General features: G+C 36.4%; 1 protein-coding gene across 4 annotated transcripts in view; it reads left to right on the top strand.

Annotated features, from left to right (window-relative positions):
* The window catches only part of OPA1 (OPA1 mitochondrial dynamin like GTPase), a 97,060-nt gene extending 80,880 nt beyond the window's left edge, over window positions 1-16,180 (top strand). For all 4 annotated transcript variants that reach the window (XM_030860544.2, XM_030860536.3, XM_030860560.2 and 1 more), the window contains 2 exons: window positions 9,602-9,676; window positions 11,710-16,180. In XM_030860544.2, coding sequence (XP_030716404.1) covers window positions 9,602-9,666 — 65 coding nt within the window. In that variant the 3' untranslated portion in view covers window positions 9,667-9,676; window positions 11,710-16,180. The remainder of the gene's footprint in view (window positions 1-9,601; window positions 9,677-11,709) is intronic.
* Window positions 16,181-21,402: the final 5,222 nt, after the last annotated feature.

Here is a 21,402-nt window from a genome sequence, read left to right as displayed (position 1 = left end):
TTTTATTTCTTTTCTGTAGAAAAAAAGAAATTGTGATTTATAATTTAAAGGTGATTTTCTAAATTACTGAGTGCATGAAATTAATTCTGAAGCTGCATTTATGTCTTTGAGCCTTATTCTGCCTTATGGAACCAATATCAGTAATGATATCAATTTATACGGTTATAGTGAGAAATAACTGAAAACATGAAATCAACCTAAAAAAACACAAATGCCTATTAGTTCTCCTTGTGATAAGATTAATAATACTTTGTCCTTATGTAGCATCTTACTTAAGAGATATAATTGGGGCTTCCCTGGTGGCGCAGTGGTTGAGAGTCCGCCTGCCGATGCAGGGGACATGGGTTCGTGCCCCGGTCCGGGAAGATCCCACATGCCGCGGAGCGGCTGGGCCCGTGAGCCATGGCCGCTGAGCCTGCGCGTCCGGAGCCTGTGCTCCGCAACGGGAGAGGCCACAACAGTGAGAGGCCTGCGTACCGGAAAAAAAAAAAAAAAAAGAGAGATATAATTGTATTCCATTTTTGTTTTTCATCTCACTTAATTCATAACTTTATTAAAGTCTGCAATTTTTAATTCCATACTTTTTTCTATAAACTTTCAGTTTGGCTCATAAATCAGAATTACATTCTCCCTTCTTGTATTATTTTCTTTTACTTTCAAAATTACATTAATGAGCTGACTGTTTAAGAATCATTCTCATGATTCATTCATCTGTTACACCTCCTTTTTAAAATTTCAGCACTGAAGGTCTTTTGACAAACCAATATTTATAACAGTTTGACAGCAGGATGAGGAACAGCGTTTGTCTTTGTAACAGCTTGAAGAAAGACCCTTTCCAGGACCCAGTCATGCAGTTACAATCTTGACCTCTTTCTTATGCTGGGAACATACATACAGCGGCACCTCCCATGTGTTTTCTTGTCCCATTGACTGTCCATTCACTTCCCATCTGTTTTGCAGTCTTAAAGGAACAGAAAGGGCCCTCTTCTTATAAATCTGTCTTTTCAGGTGATAAATGATGTCCTGTCTCTTTAAGGGCTGCCTGGGTGGTTTTCCTTCTCTTAAAATGTTTCAATTTCCCTCCTAACAAAATTCAGAGTAAAATATGCTTTTAAGAAGAGGAAAATAGAAAAGAAAAAAAATGATGAATTATTTTAAAACCTTAATTGTTTGGGACTGAATATTTTACTGGTCATTATGCTGACACTTTTTTAGCTTTCCCGATTACTTACCTATATCATAGTTTTTAAATTGTAGTGATATTTAGGTTTTTTTATGGGGAGAAAAAGAAATGTATTCATTTTGAAATAGCATATTTACTTAAACTTTTTTGAGAAAAAAAATGTATCATTAATGAGTTACCACATAAAATAACTTAAATATTTTTTCATCATAATATGAGTTGATTGGTGTAATGAATATGGAATATTTTATGTACTGGATACAGAATAAAATAATTCACAGGAGACAATTATAATCTTACGGTAGAATCTATCTAACATTCACATTTAAAAAGACGATCATGAATCCCATAAAGCTGTATGATTTTTTTCTTTTGCTGAAAATAATGACTTTAAGTATAGATTTTTATATCATTGAGTTTTCCGAGAATTGAGCAGAAATAAAAATAATTTATTTTTTTCTCTCATGTAGGGATTATTCATAGAAGGTTAAATGTGACAAATGTTGTCCTCCCAAAATGTTCTTAAATTACTGATTTAAAAAGTATTACCAGTATAACAAGATTATTTTTAGAATATTATAGTATATTATATGAATCAGCTACCTAGTGGTATATCTTCTACAAACTAGCTTGTTAGTTTAATTCCCTGCCTTATTCCCCAAACATTTTGAGGCAGCTTGTAAAGATCTACCCTGTGCAAAAAGTAAAAATACTTGAGTGGAAAAATTGGGCGGAAGGGAAGAGAAAATCCAGGCAAGTGAAATAATGTGAAATTTGGGATAAGATTGGTGCTCAAGGGTTCTGCGTACTTTGCTATAAGCAAGCTGCATATCTGGCCCTGAGCTTCCTAGTAGTGTTACCGAACTGAACTCTGGTCCACTCGCCCTATGCACAACAAAGCCAATCAACTGACAGTGGGCTGTGGTGAAGGAAAGTACAGCATTTATTGTAGGACCCCAAGCAAGAGCAGGCAGCTCGTGCTCAAAAGACCTGAACTCCGTGCTGGCTTTCAGGAACAGTTTTTAAAGGCAACCATTAAGTGTGAAGTTCACAGGGTGCCTGATCAGCTCGTGGACATTCTTCTGATTGGCTGGTGGTGAGGTAACAGGATGATGTTTAGGGAATCTCAGTCATCAACTTTCCAGTTCCAAGAAGTCTGGGGTCTACTTGCTTGCCGACAGCATGTAGTCACCTTCCTCCACTGGGTGTGGCATCTTAGTTTCCACAGAACAACAAGATATGTGTCAGATTGTCATCTACATCCCTTCAAGAGGAACTAGGAGTCCTGTGACTCTGTTCTAATCGTTAACTGCTTGAGTCTGCTCTTTGGAACTCAGGGAAGGTCAAACACGAAACAGGGGACATGGAGGGCCTTGTACCTGGGGAATGCTCCGTGAGGTCCTGCTCGGTTTCAGTCCCCTCTTTTCTTTGCTATTTCTCAATCTTCAGGGGGACAGGGACGGGACAAGAAAAGGGATAAAGTTTCGGGTAGAGAGGTTAATCATAAGCCCTGCAGGGGAACTTCGTTTTAGGGGGAGTTGGTTTCAGTAGCTGATGCAAAATGGAAAACAGAGTTGATTACATGATTTATGGTAGCTCTCAGACAACAGCACAGCAGTTGCTTAGTTGAAGCATAGATATACCTGGTACATACACCTGAGAGAAAAGTCACTAGTCCTCATAAGAGGAACACTGAGTTATATGATATACTGAATCAAATGACTGCACATTATCATGAATTTCATGGGGCTCTTTATTGTAACATTCCTCAGTGTAGGCCAGTAACAAGCAATTCTGGACAAAATCAGAATGATGCCATCTAAATAAATAGCTATTTGGTTTGGCTTATCTAAAGATGAAATACATAGCATCTAGAGAAATAGATGAATTATATATCCCCCATACAATTTTCCATAAATGTGATTTCTTCTTGCAACTGAGCCTTTTAATAAGTATCAGGTAGCAGAGAAAGTTCAAGATTTTACACTGATTGACACTGACAAGCGCCTGGAATGGTGTGACTGTTGGTTAAGGGCAGGTCCATAAGAATTAACAGCTGAGATGAAATTAGGGTTGCCATCTATTTATGAAAGTTTAAGGGCCCAACCAATATAAAGGCCTGGCTATAAAGCTACTCTTTGTTCATCCATAATAAAGTCTTTTGGAGAATAGGCTTCAAAATTCAAGAAAGTATTTTTTAAGAGGTTTTGATTAGCCAGAAAGGAGCCTGGTAGAAATGCTCAGTTAAAGTTGTTTTTAAAATTTAGGCTGAATTTATTCACAAGTCACTTTGAGTTGTTTATACATTCAGCAGACATAAATTATAATTTACTTCACAGACTTTATTATGGCAGCTTTCTTTCTAAATCATATTGTTTTGGGGCCTGAAATAGCAAATTTTTAAAATAATCATCTTTAATGTTTGGATTAAGTATTGGTTAAGTCAGATCACTCACCAATAAATAAATGAATGAGCAGTGAATGAATATTCATGGGCATCTATTACATAGCAAGTGCTGGAGCACTTGCTGAGTGATTTTAAATGACAGGCTTTTTTGTAAGTAGGTAATTCATACAAACAGTCACACGTTGATTCCTGGGGGAAGAAAAACAGTATAAAACTGATCTTTCTACAATGAATTCTGTAACCCTATGAGAATAATATTATCACTTGTGGTTGCATTTTTTACTAGGAGCTTAACATCAAATAAAAAGATACTAAAGAACAAAGAAAAGACCATTTACAAGTTTTAAAAGGTACAATTAAAACATGATCAGTTAGAACAGTACATTTCAGTCCTAAATTTTAGAGTAATGTGGGCTTTTTTTAGACTCATTCCCTCATTTTAGAGATAAAGAAACTAGCACCGTGATTTGTCTACGGTTGTAAGATTAAAGGCAAAACCAGGACTAGAAACTTAGTTCCCCTGATCACGTTATCGTATACCTGTTAATACATTATGTTCTCATCTTGATAAAAAGTCATATGAAATAACTACTCCATTGATTGTTAGGGGCATTAGACCAGGGATTCCTAACATTTTTTTTTTCATCAAACACTCCTTTCATTATTGTATACTCTTGTGAAGTCCATGTTTCAGAAGATTTGTCTACAATGCACATAGTTTTAGTTTGAAACATAAAATTGCAATTATATCTTTAATCAGCCTAAATAACTAATTGTTACAAGAGTAGATGTAATTCTGGCCCAAACAAAGATATCCATTTGAACTTTGGAAACAATGGAAATAACCCAGAGAACTCTATTTCCACCTCACAGACTCCTGGAAGTCTGGGACCCCACCCAGCTTTACAATTACTGTCCAAGTCTCAAACAGCTTTCCAGGACATAGGAAACGATGCCTCCTTCTTCTCTAACAAGCAAAAGTATACTGTTTGTCTTCATTAATGAGTCTGTTTAAAAATAATCATACCTATTTGTAGGGAAAAAACACTACAGGGCCAAGATTCAGAAGATAAGTGTTAGATTTAGCTATACATCTTTGACTCTGTATCTCTGGCTCTTCCTTTCAACTGTAAGAGGTGTACATCTTTTCTTGTGCCAAGTCTAAGATTTCGACTGTAGTTTTGAGACTCTTGAATCTGGTCTGTTATTCACTTTTTTTGTGGTTGGTTTTCTTTGCTTGTTTCCCTAGATGATTCCTTTAGATACTGAATTTCTAAAGAGCACTTACAGTGTAATTGTCTAATGAAAAGCAAGCCTGTTTAGGAGCAACATATATAACATAATAAGAAGTGTTCCTTCTTTTAGTGAACAGCTTTTTATAGCAAAATCTCACCTACAAGGTGTCCTCAAGCTTGGTACAAAATGTGTATGCAGTATGTTATGAAGCAGTTCTGTTAAGGTACATTTGGATCTTTGGATGTGTGGTTTGTTTAAAATACACTGCATTAGTAAGTTTGCAGCTCGTTTCTTTATGCTTTCTCTAAAAAGATCAAAAGCTGTAAAAGGTTTATTTCAGTTCATGTGGTAGTGTTTTGTGTGTGATTCTTTGTTCCTGTTCTAAACTGTTATTAACCACTGAAGTGAACCTTCTCCCGGGTTTGGCCTTTTGGTATTCACAGTGTATTCAAATCCTAATTACAGATTAGTCTATATTTGAGACTTTTAGAGCAAGTATCAGAAGTCTCAAAAAAAAAAAAATGAGAGTAGCAGTATCATTTCATGTGGAGATAAAGAGACCCAAAACATGAATGAGTGTCAAGTCATCCGAAGAAAAGAAAAAAGAGAAGGAACTTCATTCACTGAGACTGACGGTTTATGAGTTGGGGATTATGGGAATATTCATGACTCAATCAAGAAGCACAATGAATTGATGTTTGAAATTGTTCATCTTTTAAGTAAACATTGGACAAATGGAAAGTAGACTCAGTATTCACTACATGTGGAATTGGCTATTTCAGTGTAACAAAAATAGCAGTTTGTTAATCCCTTCCTGAGTTGGTTTAGTTTATCAAGTAAATCACAAATTTATAAGAATTCTTTAACTATATAAATATTTATTGCAAATATTTAATAGAAAAAGGAGTTTGCTGTATAATTAGCCATGCTAATATATACACATTTTTCTGTGGGAAAGTAAGTTCTAATGGTGAAAAAATTAAATACCATAATATTTGGGGATTTGAAAACACTGTAATAGTGAAACATTAATTTGGAAGGATCAGAAAGTGTTAAGTGTTAGTTGCTAACATTCCAATTTGATTTTTACACATAACTCAGTTTTCTGTGCAGCCATAGTTGGTATACAAGACAGTGCTGGAACCTTACATCAGAATTTAAAATGAATGAATTCAAATATGGAAAATAATGCTGCTATATTATTTGTAATATAGCTTCCTTGCAAAGCATGAAATCATGCTTGTGTGTGCTTGTGTAGTCAGCATATTTTAGCCTTCTTAAGGTGCAATAATTAAGTTGTCCCTCACCCCACTCCCTGTTCCCCCCCCCGCCCCCACAAAATGCTACTGTGTTCTAAGACCCGAGTATTCTCTGTTCCTTGGTGCTTTATGTGGTTCAGGTGACCCACCAGCTTTCCTTGAGCTTCATTGTCAGTGTATATACCCTGCCTCCTGTTCTCAGACTTGCTCTTGTGATCCTGGCATAACATCCAGGAAGCATGTTAAGTGCTTTTTTTCCCTTCTTGATAACCTACAGCCCTCATTTTCCGTGCCATACTTTTGGGAACTTCATTTATCAAATATTTATTGAGCATATATAGCGAGTCAGACATTGTTGTAGACACTGAAGATGCTAGACGTTTTTGGGCCAGTTTCCTGCTCTTATATTGTTCTCCAAGGGTCTCTCCAAGTGTGTATAGATCTAGTCTCCTCAAGAGGTAATAATATTCATCCGAGTATGGTAGCATAGTATACATTTTTTAGACATTTCTAGGCACAGAACTACCTAGGAGGTGCTCAGTAACTATCTCACTCCCTAATTTTTATCAAAATGTCTTATCTTACATAAAAGGTAAAACTTTCACCAAATACATTTGAAATAATAGCATTTGTTTTGTTACCATTTAGAGTCTGCATATGGTAGCAGATCTAGTACGTGTTTCTTAACTGGAGGAGTGTGGACAAGGCTAACTCTCCAGGCTTAATGTCCTCATCTTTGGCAGTGAAACCTGCTGGGTTGTATGAGGACCAAATGAAATGTGGGATCTGACATCACGCAAAACATAGTAGACACTTACAGACTTAGAGAGAGGTAGAAAGTAAGCAAGGAATTTTTCTCAAAGGCAGGGTATAATGTGTGTCCCCATGTCACTCCATTAAGTACATTGTATAAGTGAAGGAATGAATGAAGAAATGTGTTTTTCAATTTAGTATTAAAAGGATACATTTATCACAACTATTCTTTTTTCTTTTAACATTTACTTCCATCCTCTTCTCTCCTCTCCCCGCATTACTTCCTAGTAACTTACTAATGTTTTTTGTGTCATTCTTGAGGTTTCAGTACAGTGTCCTGATATTCCAATTGTAAAATATTTTGTATAAAAGCTTTTTAAAGGGAAATTTGGTAATTTTTTATTCTGTGGTTTTCATATTTAAATTAATTAGTTTTTTTTAACTTTCATTTACATAAAACATCACTTATCTCTAATTTTAGAAGAATTTGAATTTGATTCAGATTCCACAATTAGGCACATGCATCAGAGTGGCTCTTGGCTTCTTTCAATACAAATAGATCTTGCTCTGAACAGTGTCTTGTGAGGGTTGCTACTGTATCACTCACTCACAGATAGTCTGTCCAGCTGAACATAGAGGTCATTGACAGGGCAAAAGGATGGGTAGAGCTGGCCGTTCAGCTGCCTGATTGTACTCTGATCATGGAGCAGATAGAATGATTTCCTTTCTTGATACAGTACAGTTTTCCCAAGTAGAAATAGTTCTCAGTCTAATGTTAGAGAGCTGCTAAGGCTCTGAACACTTGGTTTAGATTTCCATGTTTTGTGCTATTTAAGCTAGATGATTTTTTAAAGACCCCATCCATTTCCAAAATTTTGAGACAGTTTAGAAAACTTTTTTCCACCTGTTTCCCAACCCCCTTTAAAAATTCTTCAACTGATGACCTATGATATCTGGAATTCTCTAAATGTTCAATGAAGAAAATAGGTGAACTCTTTCTAAGCAACTGCATGAAATAATTTTTAAAATAAGAAATGTGGCCTTATTTTGAGAAAGGAAGTATGTTTACTGGTTTGACTGCTAGTTTAAAAACAAAAAAAAAACAAAACAGACTACCAAAAAGTACAAACTAAACTTCCAAGAGTTTAATTTTTTATATATAAGGAGTTACTCCTGCCTTTGTGATAACTAAAATCATATTTTCTCAGTAAATAATTTGATTAAAACAATAGGGGATCCCCCTCCCCTGGCTTTTTTTGGTGTGTGTTAGTCTCGGTCTAATATCAAGAATTAGAAGTGCTGAATTACTGGAAAAAGAAGATGAAGACATTACATTCTTTATATGCAACCCTGGTAGGCTGTGTTGAGTTCCTGCAATGCTAATAAGAATTTACAAAAAGGATAGTTCTTTTTATTGGCTACTCATCACAAATGCTGTCTCACTGTTAAAAAGGGATACTTATATCTTCAATTGCAGATTATTTATTTTTAAATGATACAATTTGTATCTTTTAAAAGATAGAAATGTTGTAAATCAACTATACTTCAATTTTTAAAAAAATCTGAAAAAGAATATAAGCATCATGAGAGTGAGAATATTGTCTTATTCAGGCTTTGCACTATGCAGCCATTCAGTGACTGCCAACAAATAAAGTATGCATGAAGTTCTGGGCGGGGGGAAATATAAATGTTGACTATTAATACCTCTTACATGTTTTTTTCTCTAAGATATAAAGTAGAATGCTTTGCAGTTTTGCCTCTAGATCACCAGCTTTGAACCAGTCATTTCACTTTAATTGATAATTCTCACCAACATGTTAAATTGTGTTAACAGGACAAAAATATTTGTTACCGTGCTTACTATAACCTGTATTTTAAAACGGGAGCTGCGTGATTAGGTTAGTGAAGTAGAATAAGTCATGACTTCTGTTTTTACTATTAAGAGATAGGCGTGTGTCCTGTGAGTAGTTTACATTTTTAAGGCAATTTTTATATTTCAGAGAGAAATTGTAGATTTTATTTGAACATCTATAAACATGAAAACCTAAAATCAAATAAAATAATGTAAATCTGTCATCAGTGGTTCTGGTGTTTTTAAACTTTCCTTTCCTCATTCACAGCAAGCAAAGTACGTTTTTATTTTTTAAAGTGTTATTTCCTTTTTCATGTTTGTTGAAAATATTTCGTACAATTTCTTTTGCCGTTCAATTTTAGGACATTTTGACATATAAAGGGTACATTTTAATGTCATATTGGTTGATCTTTGTAACTCTTCCCATTACTTCATACTTAGAAAGTCATTTCCCAGTTGAAGGCCAGTTATATACTCACCTGTATTCTCTTCTAATTTTAAAAAATGGTTTCATTATTGTATATTTTCCTCTGTTCCAGATAATGCTAACTGTGAGTCCTTGGTTAGACTCCAGAGAATCTGACAACTCCTTAAAATTCTATCCATAATGGTATATTTATCTATACTTGCATTTTTCTGTGTAAGGATCCACAGCTTGTATTAAATCCTCAAAGGTATCTGTCACAAACCCCCACCCACGCTCCTCCCCTTCCAAAAATTTAGAAGCTCTTGCTATTACATAATCTGTTCGAACTTTATTTGGCTATAAGATGGAGTGTGGTGCTAAGGTAATTTTCCCCCCTTTTCCCAAGTCGTTAAAGTATCCCAAACCATTTATCTTCTGTGATTTGTGATGCTTTGAAAAATAAATTTGTTTTTAACTAATTTATTATCTCTTTTTATCTCCACAGAGAAAGTTAGAGAAATTCAAGAAAAACTTGATGCTTTTATTGAAGCTCTTCATCAGGAGAAATAAATTGTAATAAGTGAGTAAAAAACCTCTTATTGCGTTGGTAATGACTAAACACAAAATTTATATTTTAGACTTATTTTAATAATCATTCTATTTAACTATGTCCAACTTGTTCCTTAATAATAATCTTAATGTAATTAAGTAATTTAAAAAGGAGGAATTTCTGAAACTAGATTCTAAATTTTGTATGTATGATGTTCCTTTGAATAACTTGATTGCCTTGTGGCTAGACTAAAAATATCCTCTAGAACTCTTTGAACAGAAGAAAGGTCAGTAAAGCTAAGATATTTCATAGTGTGCAGGTGGCTCATAGAGTTTCTGTATGTGAAGAATTGAGCTTCAGCTCTCATTGTTTTATTTCTCATTGTTCATATTCAATGGATAATTGTGTATATGTTCACTTGCAAAGCTTTTTATTTGTCTTGACTAAAAATTTTAACAATTGTTCTTAATCTTATTCTCAACGTTTAAAAACGTTTAAATAAACCATTTTTCAATTTAAAGTAACTTAGATACCTGTAGAATTTAGGACTCTTCTGAATATATGGGCTCTTGTTTAATTCTGTAGTCTGGCATTATAAGCAGTTCTCAATAAAGTATTGTATATTGGAAGACTTCTCTTAATAGCAGAGTTAATTGTTAATTATTGCTGAAGAATTATAATTAGTAAGTCTTTTATAGAAGAAGTTGAGAAAGGGAAAATGCTATAATTAAGACCTTATCATTAATTTGAAATATTTAATTACTCACTTTATCTGTGAGCCTTACACTATAGGCAGCCTGCAACACAGTCAGAAGTGAAAGTAGAAATGTGAAAGATTCATTCTCTCCCTAGATGCATTCTGTTCAGAAAAGGCCCTTAAATCAGACTACCTACTTTCTTTTAGTGTAGGGGCGATATATTTGAGAAAGCAAGCTAGAAAGGGAAGCACAGCTCAGACCAACATCATTCAGAACAGTATACCAGCAATGAATGAGAGAGGAAGGAGTTAAAAGCTTTAGAGTAATGCTTTGTTACTTTGTTTGTCTCTTGCATAAGTTAAGACTGGTGTATGGGTGTATACAAAAATATATCTAGAAACTAAATATCAATCATCTTTAACTCAGACCAAACATAATTCAGTGTTAAGTGTCTGTGTTTGTAAATGTTTTATACAACTTCAATGTATGAAAATTTTCTTTTAAAACCATAAAGTGTTACGATGTCTTCCTCATCATCTTAATTACTATCAGTAGTTAACGTTAGGAACATTTTGAGAGTCTTCTGGATTTGGAGATTCTCTTCATAAACACCAGTTTACTTGATGTCTTTGTTTACACATATGATTTTTGGGGGGGAAAATTCACAGAAACCCCATTAAAAATATAAGGTATGTTTCTGTCTTTTCAATGAAATAAGGTAGCCCACAGCCAACCAGTGTTTTATGGAACAGTCATTGTCACTTCCCTAAGCTGATCAGTGTGACATCTGGAGTTAGTCTTGCTGCTGGGAACATGCCTTTTCCTGCCAGAGTGTCTGCCTCAGTTGCAGGCCAGGGCAGTCCTATGAGGCCAGCTGTGTACAGGAAAATTGTCCCAACTTTCTTTGTTCCCTACTTGTCTCTACTCTCTATGCCACGAACTGTTACATATATCTGTGAATTGGACAGATGATCTATTTTGTATCCTGCAAATCCATTTAAAAGAATAAATCTGGTAAAATTGGAGCCTTGCTTCATTCTGACCATTTAATAAAAGTTACCAAGCATCTTAAAGAATACTTCCGCAATGACAGTTTTAAGATGCATGGAGTTACTCAGCCTGATCATTTTCAGTAACCAGTTCTGATACTTGCTGAAGATGAAGTCCAATATTTGATTCATACGTCATGTTTGATAAATATTTTATATTCTGGTGGTGGATATTTTAAATTTAATAAAACTAGCAAACTTAGGCAGTTAAGCTTCAACATTTTTATGATCATGCAGTAGTAAAATTTACTTAGAAATTTTACATTTGTCTCCCTAGACCTAAATTTATCAATGAAAATTCTGTTTATTTTTACAGACCTCCTACTCATAATATAATCACCTCTGCACACATCTGAAGAAAGAAAACTCCAGAGCCTTTTGTCCTGCCTTTTTTTTCTTCTGCTATTCCACCTTTCTAAACATAAAATAAAGTCATGGAATAAAAATAATTTATGCGTGTTAGAGGCACTTTAACCATCAGCTGCCTTTTCAATGGGAAAGCAGTGGAAATGGCATTAACATTGTATTTTTTTGTATTAAAGTGACAAATTGGGATAATTTAACTTGGTGTGGCCAGTAGGCTCAGTCCTTGAAGATAAGAAGCTCGCTCTCCTGCTTGTTGTCTGATTTGTCGTGGCACTAGTTCAACTAACTCATTAGCTGATGTTACTCCATGTCAGTTTCTTTTCCAGGAAAAGAATGCTAGGTGTTTTGAAATAAAACTGATGGCAATTTTCTAAAGGCTATCAATTGTGTATAAATTGATGGTAACCTGCTGAGTTGTTGTCTGTATCTGTAATGTTCTATATCCAGAAACTATTTGACCATGATAATTCAGTTTATATTCATCTCATGAAAGAAAGCGAGTTAACAGAAAAACCCCTCAAATAGGTTAATTTGTATTACAACTCCGTGTACATTCAGTGAAAGATTTCAACCCTTCATTGACAGCTTAGAAGTTGCCGTAGAAGCTAAGTGAGTAGCAGCTTACCTATTTGATTCAGTTGATGTTTTTGTACTCTCTCTACCCATTTGAAATTCACTCATTTTGGATGTTGTATACTTGAGCTAGGCTTTCTTGTTAAGTGTTTTTTTTACCATTTGACAGAGCTGTTGGTTTGTGACATAGGATAAGAAAGATTAAGAATAATCAATTGACTAATTTCATTTAGACTAATTTCAACTATTGTCAAACATTTCAGCTAGGCCTCAGGAAAAAAGCCTTCTTTCATAAGACTGTATTTTAAATAGAAATTATTTCAACAATTAGAATAGTGTTGACCATCCACCTCTTCACGGAATGTTTAAAGAAAAATATAAAGTTTAATTCATTGCAGTTCAATTACAATAATATCCTCACATCCTTTTCATTTTCTATATAATTTTTTTTATTGGCTAAAGGACTTTAAAGCAAAGAAATAGGCCATTTTTTACTTTAAATGTCTATCTCATTTAACTCTGCTCTTTACTGCCATTTCATTAAGCCTTTATTCTAATAAAAATGCCCATTGTGTGACAGTTTTTATTTTACAATTTACTTAATTTTACAGTTTTCTTGAAATTATGTTTTGGTAACAGTTCCCTTGCCACCCCACATTTTTTTTTTAAATTTAACATCTACATTCTTTATTGTGATCGCTATCAAGATCTGACACTTAATATGGAAGGTTAAAGTATACCACAAAATATTTCCGAAATTGAGAATTCAGGAAATATTTGTTTTAAACTGGTTGGTAAGAAAAGTAGATCCAGTTTTAAGCAGCTAGTAGCAGTATACTTTATTTGGGAGCTGAGTAGTCAAGGACGTTTCTGTATCCTTCAGACCTAGGGATAGTGGGTGAATGGAAAGGGAGTAGAGCTCCCCCGTGTTCTGTGCAAAGGTTAGGAAATGACCTTACCGGTTAACTACCTCTAACCAGTGTTGGCCAGTGGGTAAACACCCTCATGGAAGCAAACATCATGCAATGATTAATTAATATTTTTGCAGTTGTAAAACAGAACCACTTTATAACTACAAATCTATTTCTAAAGAAAAAAAGAAATAGGACCATGTTTATTTCTGTGAGCTATGGATAGGGAAGAATGCCCTCAGCTGTATTTCTACAGATTGCCCCCAAGCAAAAAGGCTGATGTTAAGTCAGTACTACTATTGCATCTCTTTGTATAAATTTAAGAAAGGTGTGGGGGAGGGAGGATGGATGTCTCCATTTCTTTGAGATCAGTATTTGTAATTTAAATATATAAATAGATAATAAAAATATTATTTAAAATCCCACATTAGAGTCCAGATATTCCCCGTCCTCCTCAGTAATACAACTTCTTTCATGGATTATACATTTTTTCCCTTATGGCTAGTCTCACACTAAGCATGCTTCCCTCCCCACCCAAAAGCCAGGTATTTATTAAATGCAGATGTTATTAAAAGAAAAAAATAAAATTCAGATTCTCAACAGTAAACCCTGTGTATTGTGTCTGTAGTTCAGAACTTACAAATGATTCAGATACCAACAAATCACTATACAGAAGTATACAAATTTAACAAATAAAAACAAATTCAATATACAGAAGTTAAATTCTAACCAGACCAGGAATCATTTGTTTTTCATGTCAGAATTTGCAAAGAATAGAATGAACAAAGCTCTGCATGGAAGACTGAACAACTGTAAATAGATTATATCTAAAATTTACTCATCCGGGTATCAATTTAAAAAATCAAACTGTGTAGGCAAATCATGACAGGAAACAAGCAGTTCTTGCAGCTTCACGGTTGAATTATAGTTCAGCTGAGCTTTAGTTATAGGCGGAGCAATCAGCCTTTCTTAGCGGCTTAATTATATTCTCTTTTCTTTGTATTATCCCCTCTTTCCAGGCTTTACTCCAGCAGACTCCTTCCCACAAATTATTTAGCCTCCAGATGCAAATGAATAGTGTAAAAATAAGTAGGGAACATTGCAGAGAGTGGTGTTTCCTGACCTTATAATTTGGGAATTTTACACATGGATAAGATTCAGAGTGTAGGTTTAAAAGGTAAATCCCTTAACTAGTTAATAATTTTATTTTTTATTTATTTTGGAGGTATTTATCTGCTAAAAAATTATAATGGTGTTTTAGTTTACCAATAAAGGGGATCAAAGTAATTGTTTTTTAAATCTCAGTTCTCTAAGCTGGTATATGCTATAGTTTCAGGAACTTCAGCAGTATAGAAATGTGCTCATAAATATGCTTACCTTTTGAATAATCATGGCTTTGTGTTTGAATATTTAAAACTTAACCTTGTTTTTACTTGCGCACTATGAATGAACTCGTATTATTTTTAAAAACCTTCACACTATGTGTAGATATTACTGCAATTTATATTTTGCCTGTGCTTGATCTAAGGTCATTTGTGTAGATGAGTAATTAAAGATACTGAAATCATGTTATAATTCTCTTACTGGAGAACAGTTTTTAAGTTGTCTCTCTTTTAACGAGGGAGAGAGAGAGAAACCTGTGCACCTAGGGAAATAATTTGACGTCACAGTATAACCAAATGCATGGTCTTACAAGCCTCTTAAATGTAGCTCTTTTTTGAATGCTTGAATTTCACATGCCTCCCATTGCACAGTTGTAATTTACGGTCTAACAATGCTCTTTTTCATGTCTTGATACTTTGCAATACATTTTGGTATTTTCTTTGGTAAAATATATTTTTTAAATGTTTTTAATTGCATTTTGCTGCCATGGCCACCATATTCTTTCTTTCTTTTTTTACATTTATTTATTTTTGGCTACATTGTGTCTTCGTTGCTGCGCGTGGGCTTTCTCTAGTTGTGGCGAGCAGGGGCTGCTTTTCATCGCGGTGCGCGGTCTTCCCATTGTGGTGGCTTCTGTTGTTGTGGAGCACAGGCTCTAGGCGCAAGGGCTTCAGTAGTTGTGGCTCGTGGGCTCTAGAGCGCAGGCTCAGTAGTTGTGGCGCACAGACTTCGTTGCTCCGCAGCATGTGGGATCTTCCCAGACCAGGGATCGAACCCGTCTTCTGCAGATTCTTAACCACTGCACCCCCAGGGAAGTCCATGGCCACCATTTTCATTAATGATGCTAACATGTTCAGTCATATATGAGGATTACTAACAAGTCATCGTTAAGTCTTAGAACTGGAAGGAACCTTAAAGATCACTTAATTCCATCTACCACCTGATTATGAGCTCCCATTTTTTATTTTATAATTCTTCCCAGAACTTTGCTCATAAATGATGCTTATTAAAGATTTGGTGATCATTAGATGTGTAAAATAAGGCAGAGCATGGGTGTGTCTTCTCCAGGATTCATGTGGTTGGCTAAAATCAAAACCAGGAAAAGATTGTAAACTCATGATTGCTTCCATAAGTGGTAGACAATAGCTGGAGTGTGGTATATCTCTGGTGAATAGGTGTCAAGACAATCTTTGACTTCCTTTAGAAGGTTTATACAGAAGAACATATTTCAGTCATATGAGCAGTTATTTCACTTGTCAGCGTTAACAGACCAATCCTAGTTTGAGGCCCCCAAACTGGTTGCATTTTAAATTGTTTTCATCCTTTGTGCACTTCAAGTTCAAAATCTTCATGGGTCAAGAAAGTTTGAAGAATTTACTTCCTGAAGATTTAATAGGGTAATTTATGTGTTTTCTTCTAATACTTTCAGCTGAAGAATTAATATCTTTGTCCAAGTGAAGTAGCTACCATGTGCTTGTAAATAATACAGATGCATTATTTAATTATATTACAAAATGTGTTTTAAAATAATAATTATTGTTTCAATAAAATTTAAACAATAAAATACCCAATTTGTGATAACTAAGTCATAATTTCTGCACATATTAGACTAAGCTGATAGATGTAGAAAACTTAAAAGAGTTAAGACAGGTACTCCAAAAGTTGTCAAAGGTTGCAAAGCAGAACAGTGCCAGGACTGTTTAAATGTGAGTGATCTTTAGCCCGAAGAAGACAGTTTTATAAAATAAGGGTAAGAAAAACATACATCATAAGGCATTGGGTTAAATATGTATCTTGAAATGAGAGTTGTTGCCAGCTTGACAATGAGAGAGTGTATATGATCGCCCTCTGAAAACCTTCTTGTGTGTTTTGTTCGCATTCTATAGGATCAGTGTTAAGGTTCATTTGGGGTCAGGTCACTGATAGGGGGTAACTATAGCTTTTAAATGTTTTTAATCAGTTCCTTATTCTTTGTGGTAAAGGATTCTTATTATTTGTTTTGTTTTTAACTGATTAACCCAGGTGTAGCCTGGTTCCTATCCAAGTATTTGAGAAAATGCAAAAAGTCTTTAAATATATATATATATATATATAGGCCATAGACCTCACTGAAGATCCAGTGAAACTATCAGCAGCCTCCACAGAGGCATATCTTATGGTTGTGTTAAGAATACAAGTTTCACTGCTTAGAGTTCAAAGCAGAATGTCCATTCTGCTACTTACTCTTGAAGTAACTAAATCATAGCAACAACATGGAAATTAGAATTTTATCCACTTGTCAAAAAATATGTTCATGGTGTACGTGATCTAACACTTGCCAGAAGCTTGTGAGACCTCTAAGATTTGTGAGAAAGTATGTAGGGAATAGGTTAACTCCATCTTCTTGCTTTGATAAAGTTTATCTGAGAATTAGGCCAAATCATCAGAAAGCAGTACTACATGGACTACTTACCTTTACCGACTTCTTAATTTATCTAGTATTATGCCCTTGGCTTTCACAGACAAATACTGTATGATGCACCTATTTGACAAAATACACAGTAGCTTTTGCAGTAGTAAAATCTAATGACATGTCTCTGTTATCACTTAAGTTCTTTAAAGTAAGGAGTACTAGATAATTCAGTGCCAGCAAAGTTTCCCACTACAGACAAACGCATATGGTGCTTCCCTTCTGTCAAAGAGAACTCAAGACTTCACCTGTTTCTTTGCTTCAGCTACCAGGAAATACTGAAATTAATATACCTCTTAAGGGATGAACCTATCCATTTCTCTGCTCCCTTAGTTTGTGTTCCATTTTTGTTTTTATCTCTCTTTTCCATACATCTTAACACAGAAGTCGTCATGAGTCATTAACGAAATGCCATACTTACTATTTCTCCATTAAAACCTGTATTTGTCTAGAGGGCTTAAGTCAAAAGTCCTCGCACTTGCAGCCAATGATGCTCCAAGTGGTACACAACCAATTCCTCCGATCACAGGAGTTTTGACCTGCTCCGTTTCCGACCTGAGCCACTTCACCCCCCCTTAGGCAACCTGGTGGTCCCCCACTCCCGGGAGGTCACCATACAGATGCCGAACTTAGTGCAGACACCCGATTGGCACAGCACACTACAGCGCGGAACTCATGGGATCAAGCGATCCTCCTGCCCTCAGCCTCCCAAGTAGCTGGGACTACCGGCACGTGCCACCACACCTGGCTCACAGCCAATCCCTCTGGGTGCCGAATGTATATCATTTTTGTCTACCATCAACGTATATGTAGTGAAAACCAGGAGTCACCTATACCTTAACACAGCACAGCACAGCACACTCCCAGTAATGATGGTGAACCCGCCTCCCCACCGCCATGAGCAGCGCTAATGCGAGGGGGCGGTGTTTGATGTGTTTTGGGAGAAAAGGTGCACAGCCATTGCAGGGGTGGCAGCACACCCTGAGTAAGAGCCTGTATAAAGGTCTTAGTGGGACTCAGGACACAGTGTACTGTCGCTGGCCATGAGCCTTTGGGGAATCTATCTAGAGACCCCCTTGAAACCTTTTTAATGGTCAGTATCCTATCTTGCCAAGGATTAATCCTGTGAAAGGTTGTTGACTTTCCTTTTAAATTTTGAAGAAAAGAACTGAAATCTAGAGCAAAGGAGCCAGTACGTCTTATGTTATGCATCCATTATCATGGGCAGTATTATTTCCATTTTTATAGATGAGAAAATAAGCTCAGAAAAGTTAAATAACCAAGGTCATTCCAGTGACTAGCAGAGTCTAAATTGGAAAACAAATCTGGTTACAAGCCTACGCACTTTCTAAAACGTGCTCTTTCTCAAATATACTTTTAGGAAAATGAATTTATTTATAAAATTATGAGTATATTAGGGCACTGATATACCTAGAAAGTGCAAGTTGAGCTAACTTTACAGAAATGCCCTAGGATGGTTTTCCCTAATTATATGAGACTTCTGTTGCACCACAAGAATAGAAACCCCTGCAGAGATGGTTTCCTACCGGGCCCTGGGGGACAAGGTGATACTGAGATTAAGGAGTTTCTAATCTCAGGTCTACCCCAGACCTTAGGAGTGAAAATGAATACTCTGCAATTTTCCCTTAACATGTTAATCATGTTAATTTTCCCATTTTACCTCTACAGATTCTCTGATCCTTTTTGAGTTAGCCCAACTGTTAAGATGCAGAATTATTTTTACCCCAGTTTTCAAAACCTTGATTGAATATTTTATTTTCCCCAGTTTTGACTGCCTTTTGATTTCTAATAAATTTAGCACTTGAAAGGAAAGCTATTAACAGAAGCCTTTACAATCTCTAAGTTTATTTTCAGGAATATCATTTATATTCTTTATTTAATTTTCTTGCCCTGAGAGTTTCTAGTTTCCCAGGACCATTAAGATAGGAATAGGTAATAAATACTTCTTTTAATGTGAATAAATACTTCTTTTAATGTGAATAAATACTTCACATTCTCGTGAGTTCCTCTAGTCCAGTATCAGATCCCCCCTAGTATGAGTGCCTATCCCTGCCCTCTGCTGCTTCTGCCGTACCGAAGGCTCTCAGCAAGAGCACGAAGCCACGCCCATTTTCATACATTCAGATTTCTCTTTTTAAATATCTGAGACACTTACATTCTTACTAATTATACTAATTGCTAAATCAGGATCCTGAGACTGTGGGCCCATTCACGTCAAAAGCACTATGTTTTGTCACCGTAGCGGTGGACGGGGCATTAGGATCTCGTTCTCTGGGACAGGCGCCCGGGTTGGTGTGGTTCGCCAGCTGTGTACCCTATGATTGGCTGGGCTTTTGATGTGCAGATACTACAAGTTGGTCACCAACTTGTGTACAATGGGCCTGTTCTGGTTCATGTGAAAATCAACATCCTTTTTTTGTGTTCCCGGGTGACAGGATGCTACAATACTATTAGCATTTGCAAAGAGTGCGCTCTGTCCAAGGGTGTAACCACAGATCGTGTGCTGCTCAGTTTGTGTTTCTCTATTATGTGAGAGACACAAAGAAGCTGAAGGCTGGCAAAGGCCTGTCAGATCTTGTAATGTAGCGCTCGACCCCCAAACTCCACTTGGCCTCCGAGGGTCTCTTGTTCCCGGTCCCACCCCTTCCCCTGAATGGGCTCTGAGGTAGGTAAATGAATTCAGGGGCCTGGTAGGCGGGGGATTCCTTTCTGACCTCATTCCTGTACCATTTGTTTGTGGGCTTGTAGGGGGAGAGGAGGACATTTTGGAATCCTTTGTGTCAAATAATTTTTTTGCAGGTTGGGGAGTTAATGGTAACTTTGTCTGAAGCCACTGGAGCAGAAAGCCTCCACGGCCAAGGCGTGGCATGCTCACCCTCAAAACTACAAGATGAGAATGTGGAAATAAGGAAATTTCCATGGCAGATGGATACATGGCACGTCTGCATGTTCAGCATCTGGTGGTGGGCAGCTTCCATCTTCCCGTATGAGACAGAGCACTTCTTCCTTTAAAAATAGCTTCCTCTTTCTGAGTTACCATGGCTTTTATACCGATGCCTATAGTTTGGATAATCTTTTGTGTTACCAGTTATATGTATGTATGTGTGTATGTGTGTATATATATATATATATATATATATATATATATATATATATATATATATATATATAGAAACATTTTTAAAACCTTCTACCACCTAGCTAACTGTACAGAGTATGGTGTGATTTCTAGAGGAGTTGTATCATTTTTTTACCCTTGGACTTGCTTTGCTTATCTAGAAAGTGAATTATAGTTTTAGAACAATGATAGCTCTTGTTTTGTTATAAAAAAAAGAAAGAAAGAAAGAAAGGAGACCCAGAGAGAAGAAGCAATTTGTTCAATTAGTGGTCGAGCTAGAACCCTTGCCTCCTGACTCCCAAGGGAAGTATTGCTTCTGTTCCATGAAGATTTAAATCAGGGGCCACAAATGTAATGCCTCAGTCATTTGTGTTTTTTCTGTTTTGTTTTGGTTTTTTTTGTGGTACGCGGGCCTCTCACTGTTGTGGCCTCTCCCGTTGAGGAGCACAGGCTCCGGACGCGCAGGCTCAGCGGCCATGGCTCACGGGCCCAGCCACTCCGCGGCATGTGGGATCTTCCCAGACCGGGGCACGAACCCGTGTCCCCTGCATCGGCAGGTGGATTCTCAACCACTGCGCCACCAGGGAAGCCCATGCCTCAGTCATTTGTAAAAGAAGTTGGGGATCCGGATAATCATGAAACCTCCTGCCTTTTAAATATTAGCAGCTGATTTTAAGAATCTTTTAAACAGTGTGTGAGTCCGACAGAAACATCTGTAACACACTGCCCACCCATGGGTCACCGTTTGAAACCTGATTTAAACGGTAACTTTCTTCTCACCTCTGGCCTCCATGGATTTGAGTGACAGTATTACTAGGGCTTCTGCAAATAATATGATTTCTGCTCATTCTTAGAGATGCATAGATTTTTAGCTTCATTTATATACCTAGAGCTCTAGCTTCACTAATGATGCGGCTGGACTGAAGGGAAAATTTTACCGTACGTAAACTCTGGCTCAGAGAGGCTGCCTGAAGTTCCGAGGCTGGCTTGTTGGCCAAGTCTTTCTGGGATTCCAGGAAGGTTTGAGTGCAGAGCCTGGAACAAAGGGCAGGTATTGGATGGGCTGGCCGTGTGCTAACAGCCTTTTCCCTCACCTCCTCAACTCTCCTGCCTTGGCGGTTCCTTTGCATGTTGTGAGCTGCTTGGCAAAACTGGGGGTATGTTCATAAAGGGAGAACTGGATGCCCT

The sequence above is a fragment of the Globicephala melas genome, chromosome 4, assembly GCF_963455315.2.
Source record: "Globicephala melas chromosome 4, mGloMel1.2, whole genome shotgun sequence".
Lineage (NCBI taxonomy): Eukaryota > Metazoa > Chordata > Mammalia > Artiodactyla > Delphinidae > Globicephala > Globicephala melas.
This window is presented reverse-complemented; position numbering and strand designations above follow the sequence as displayed.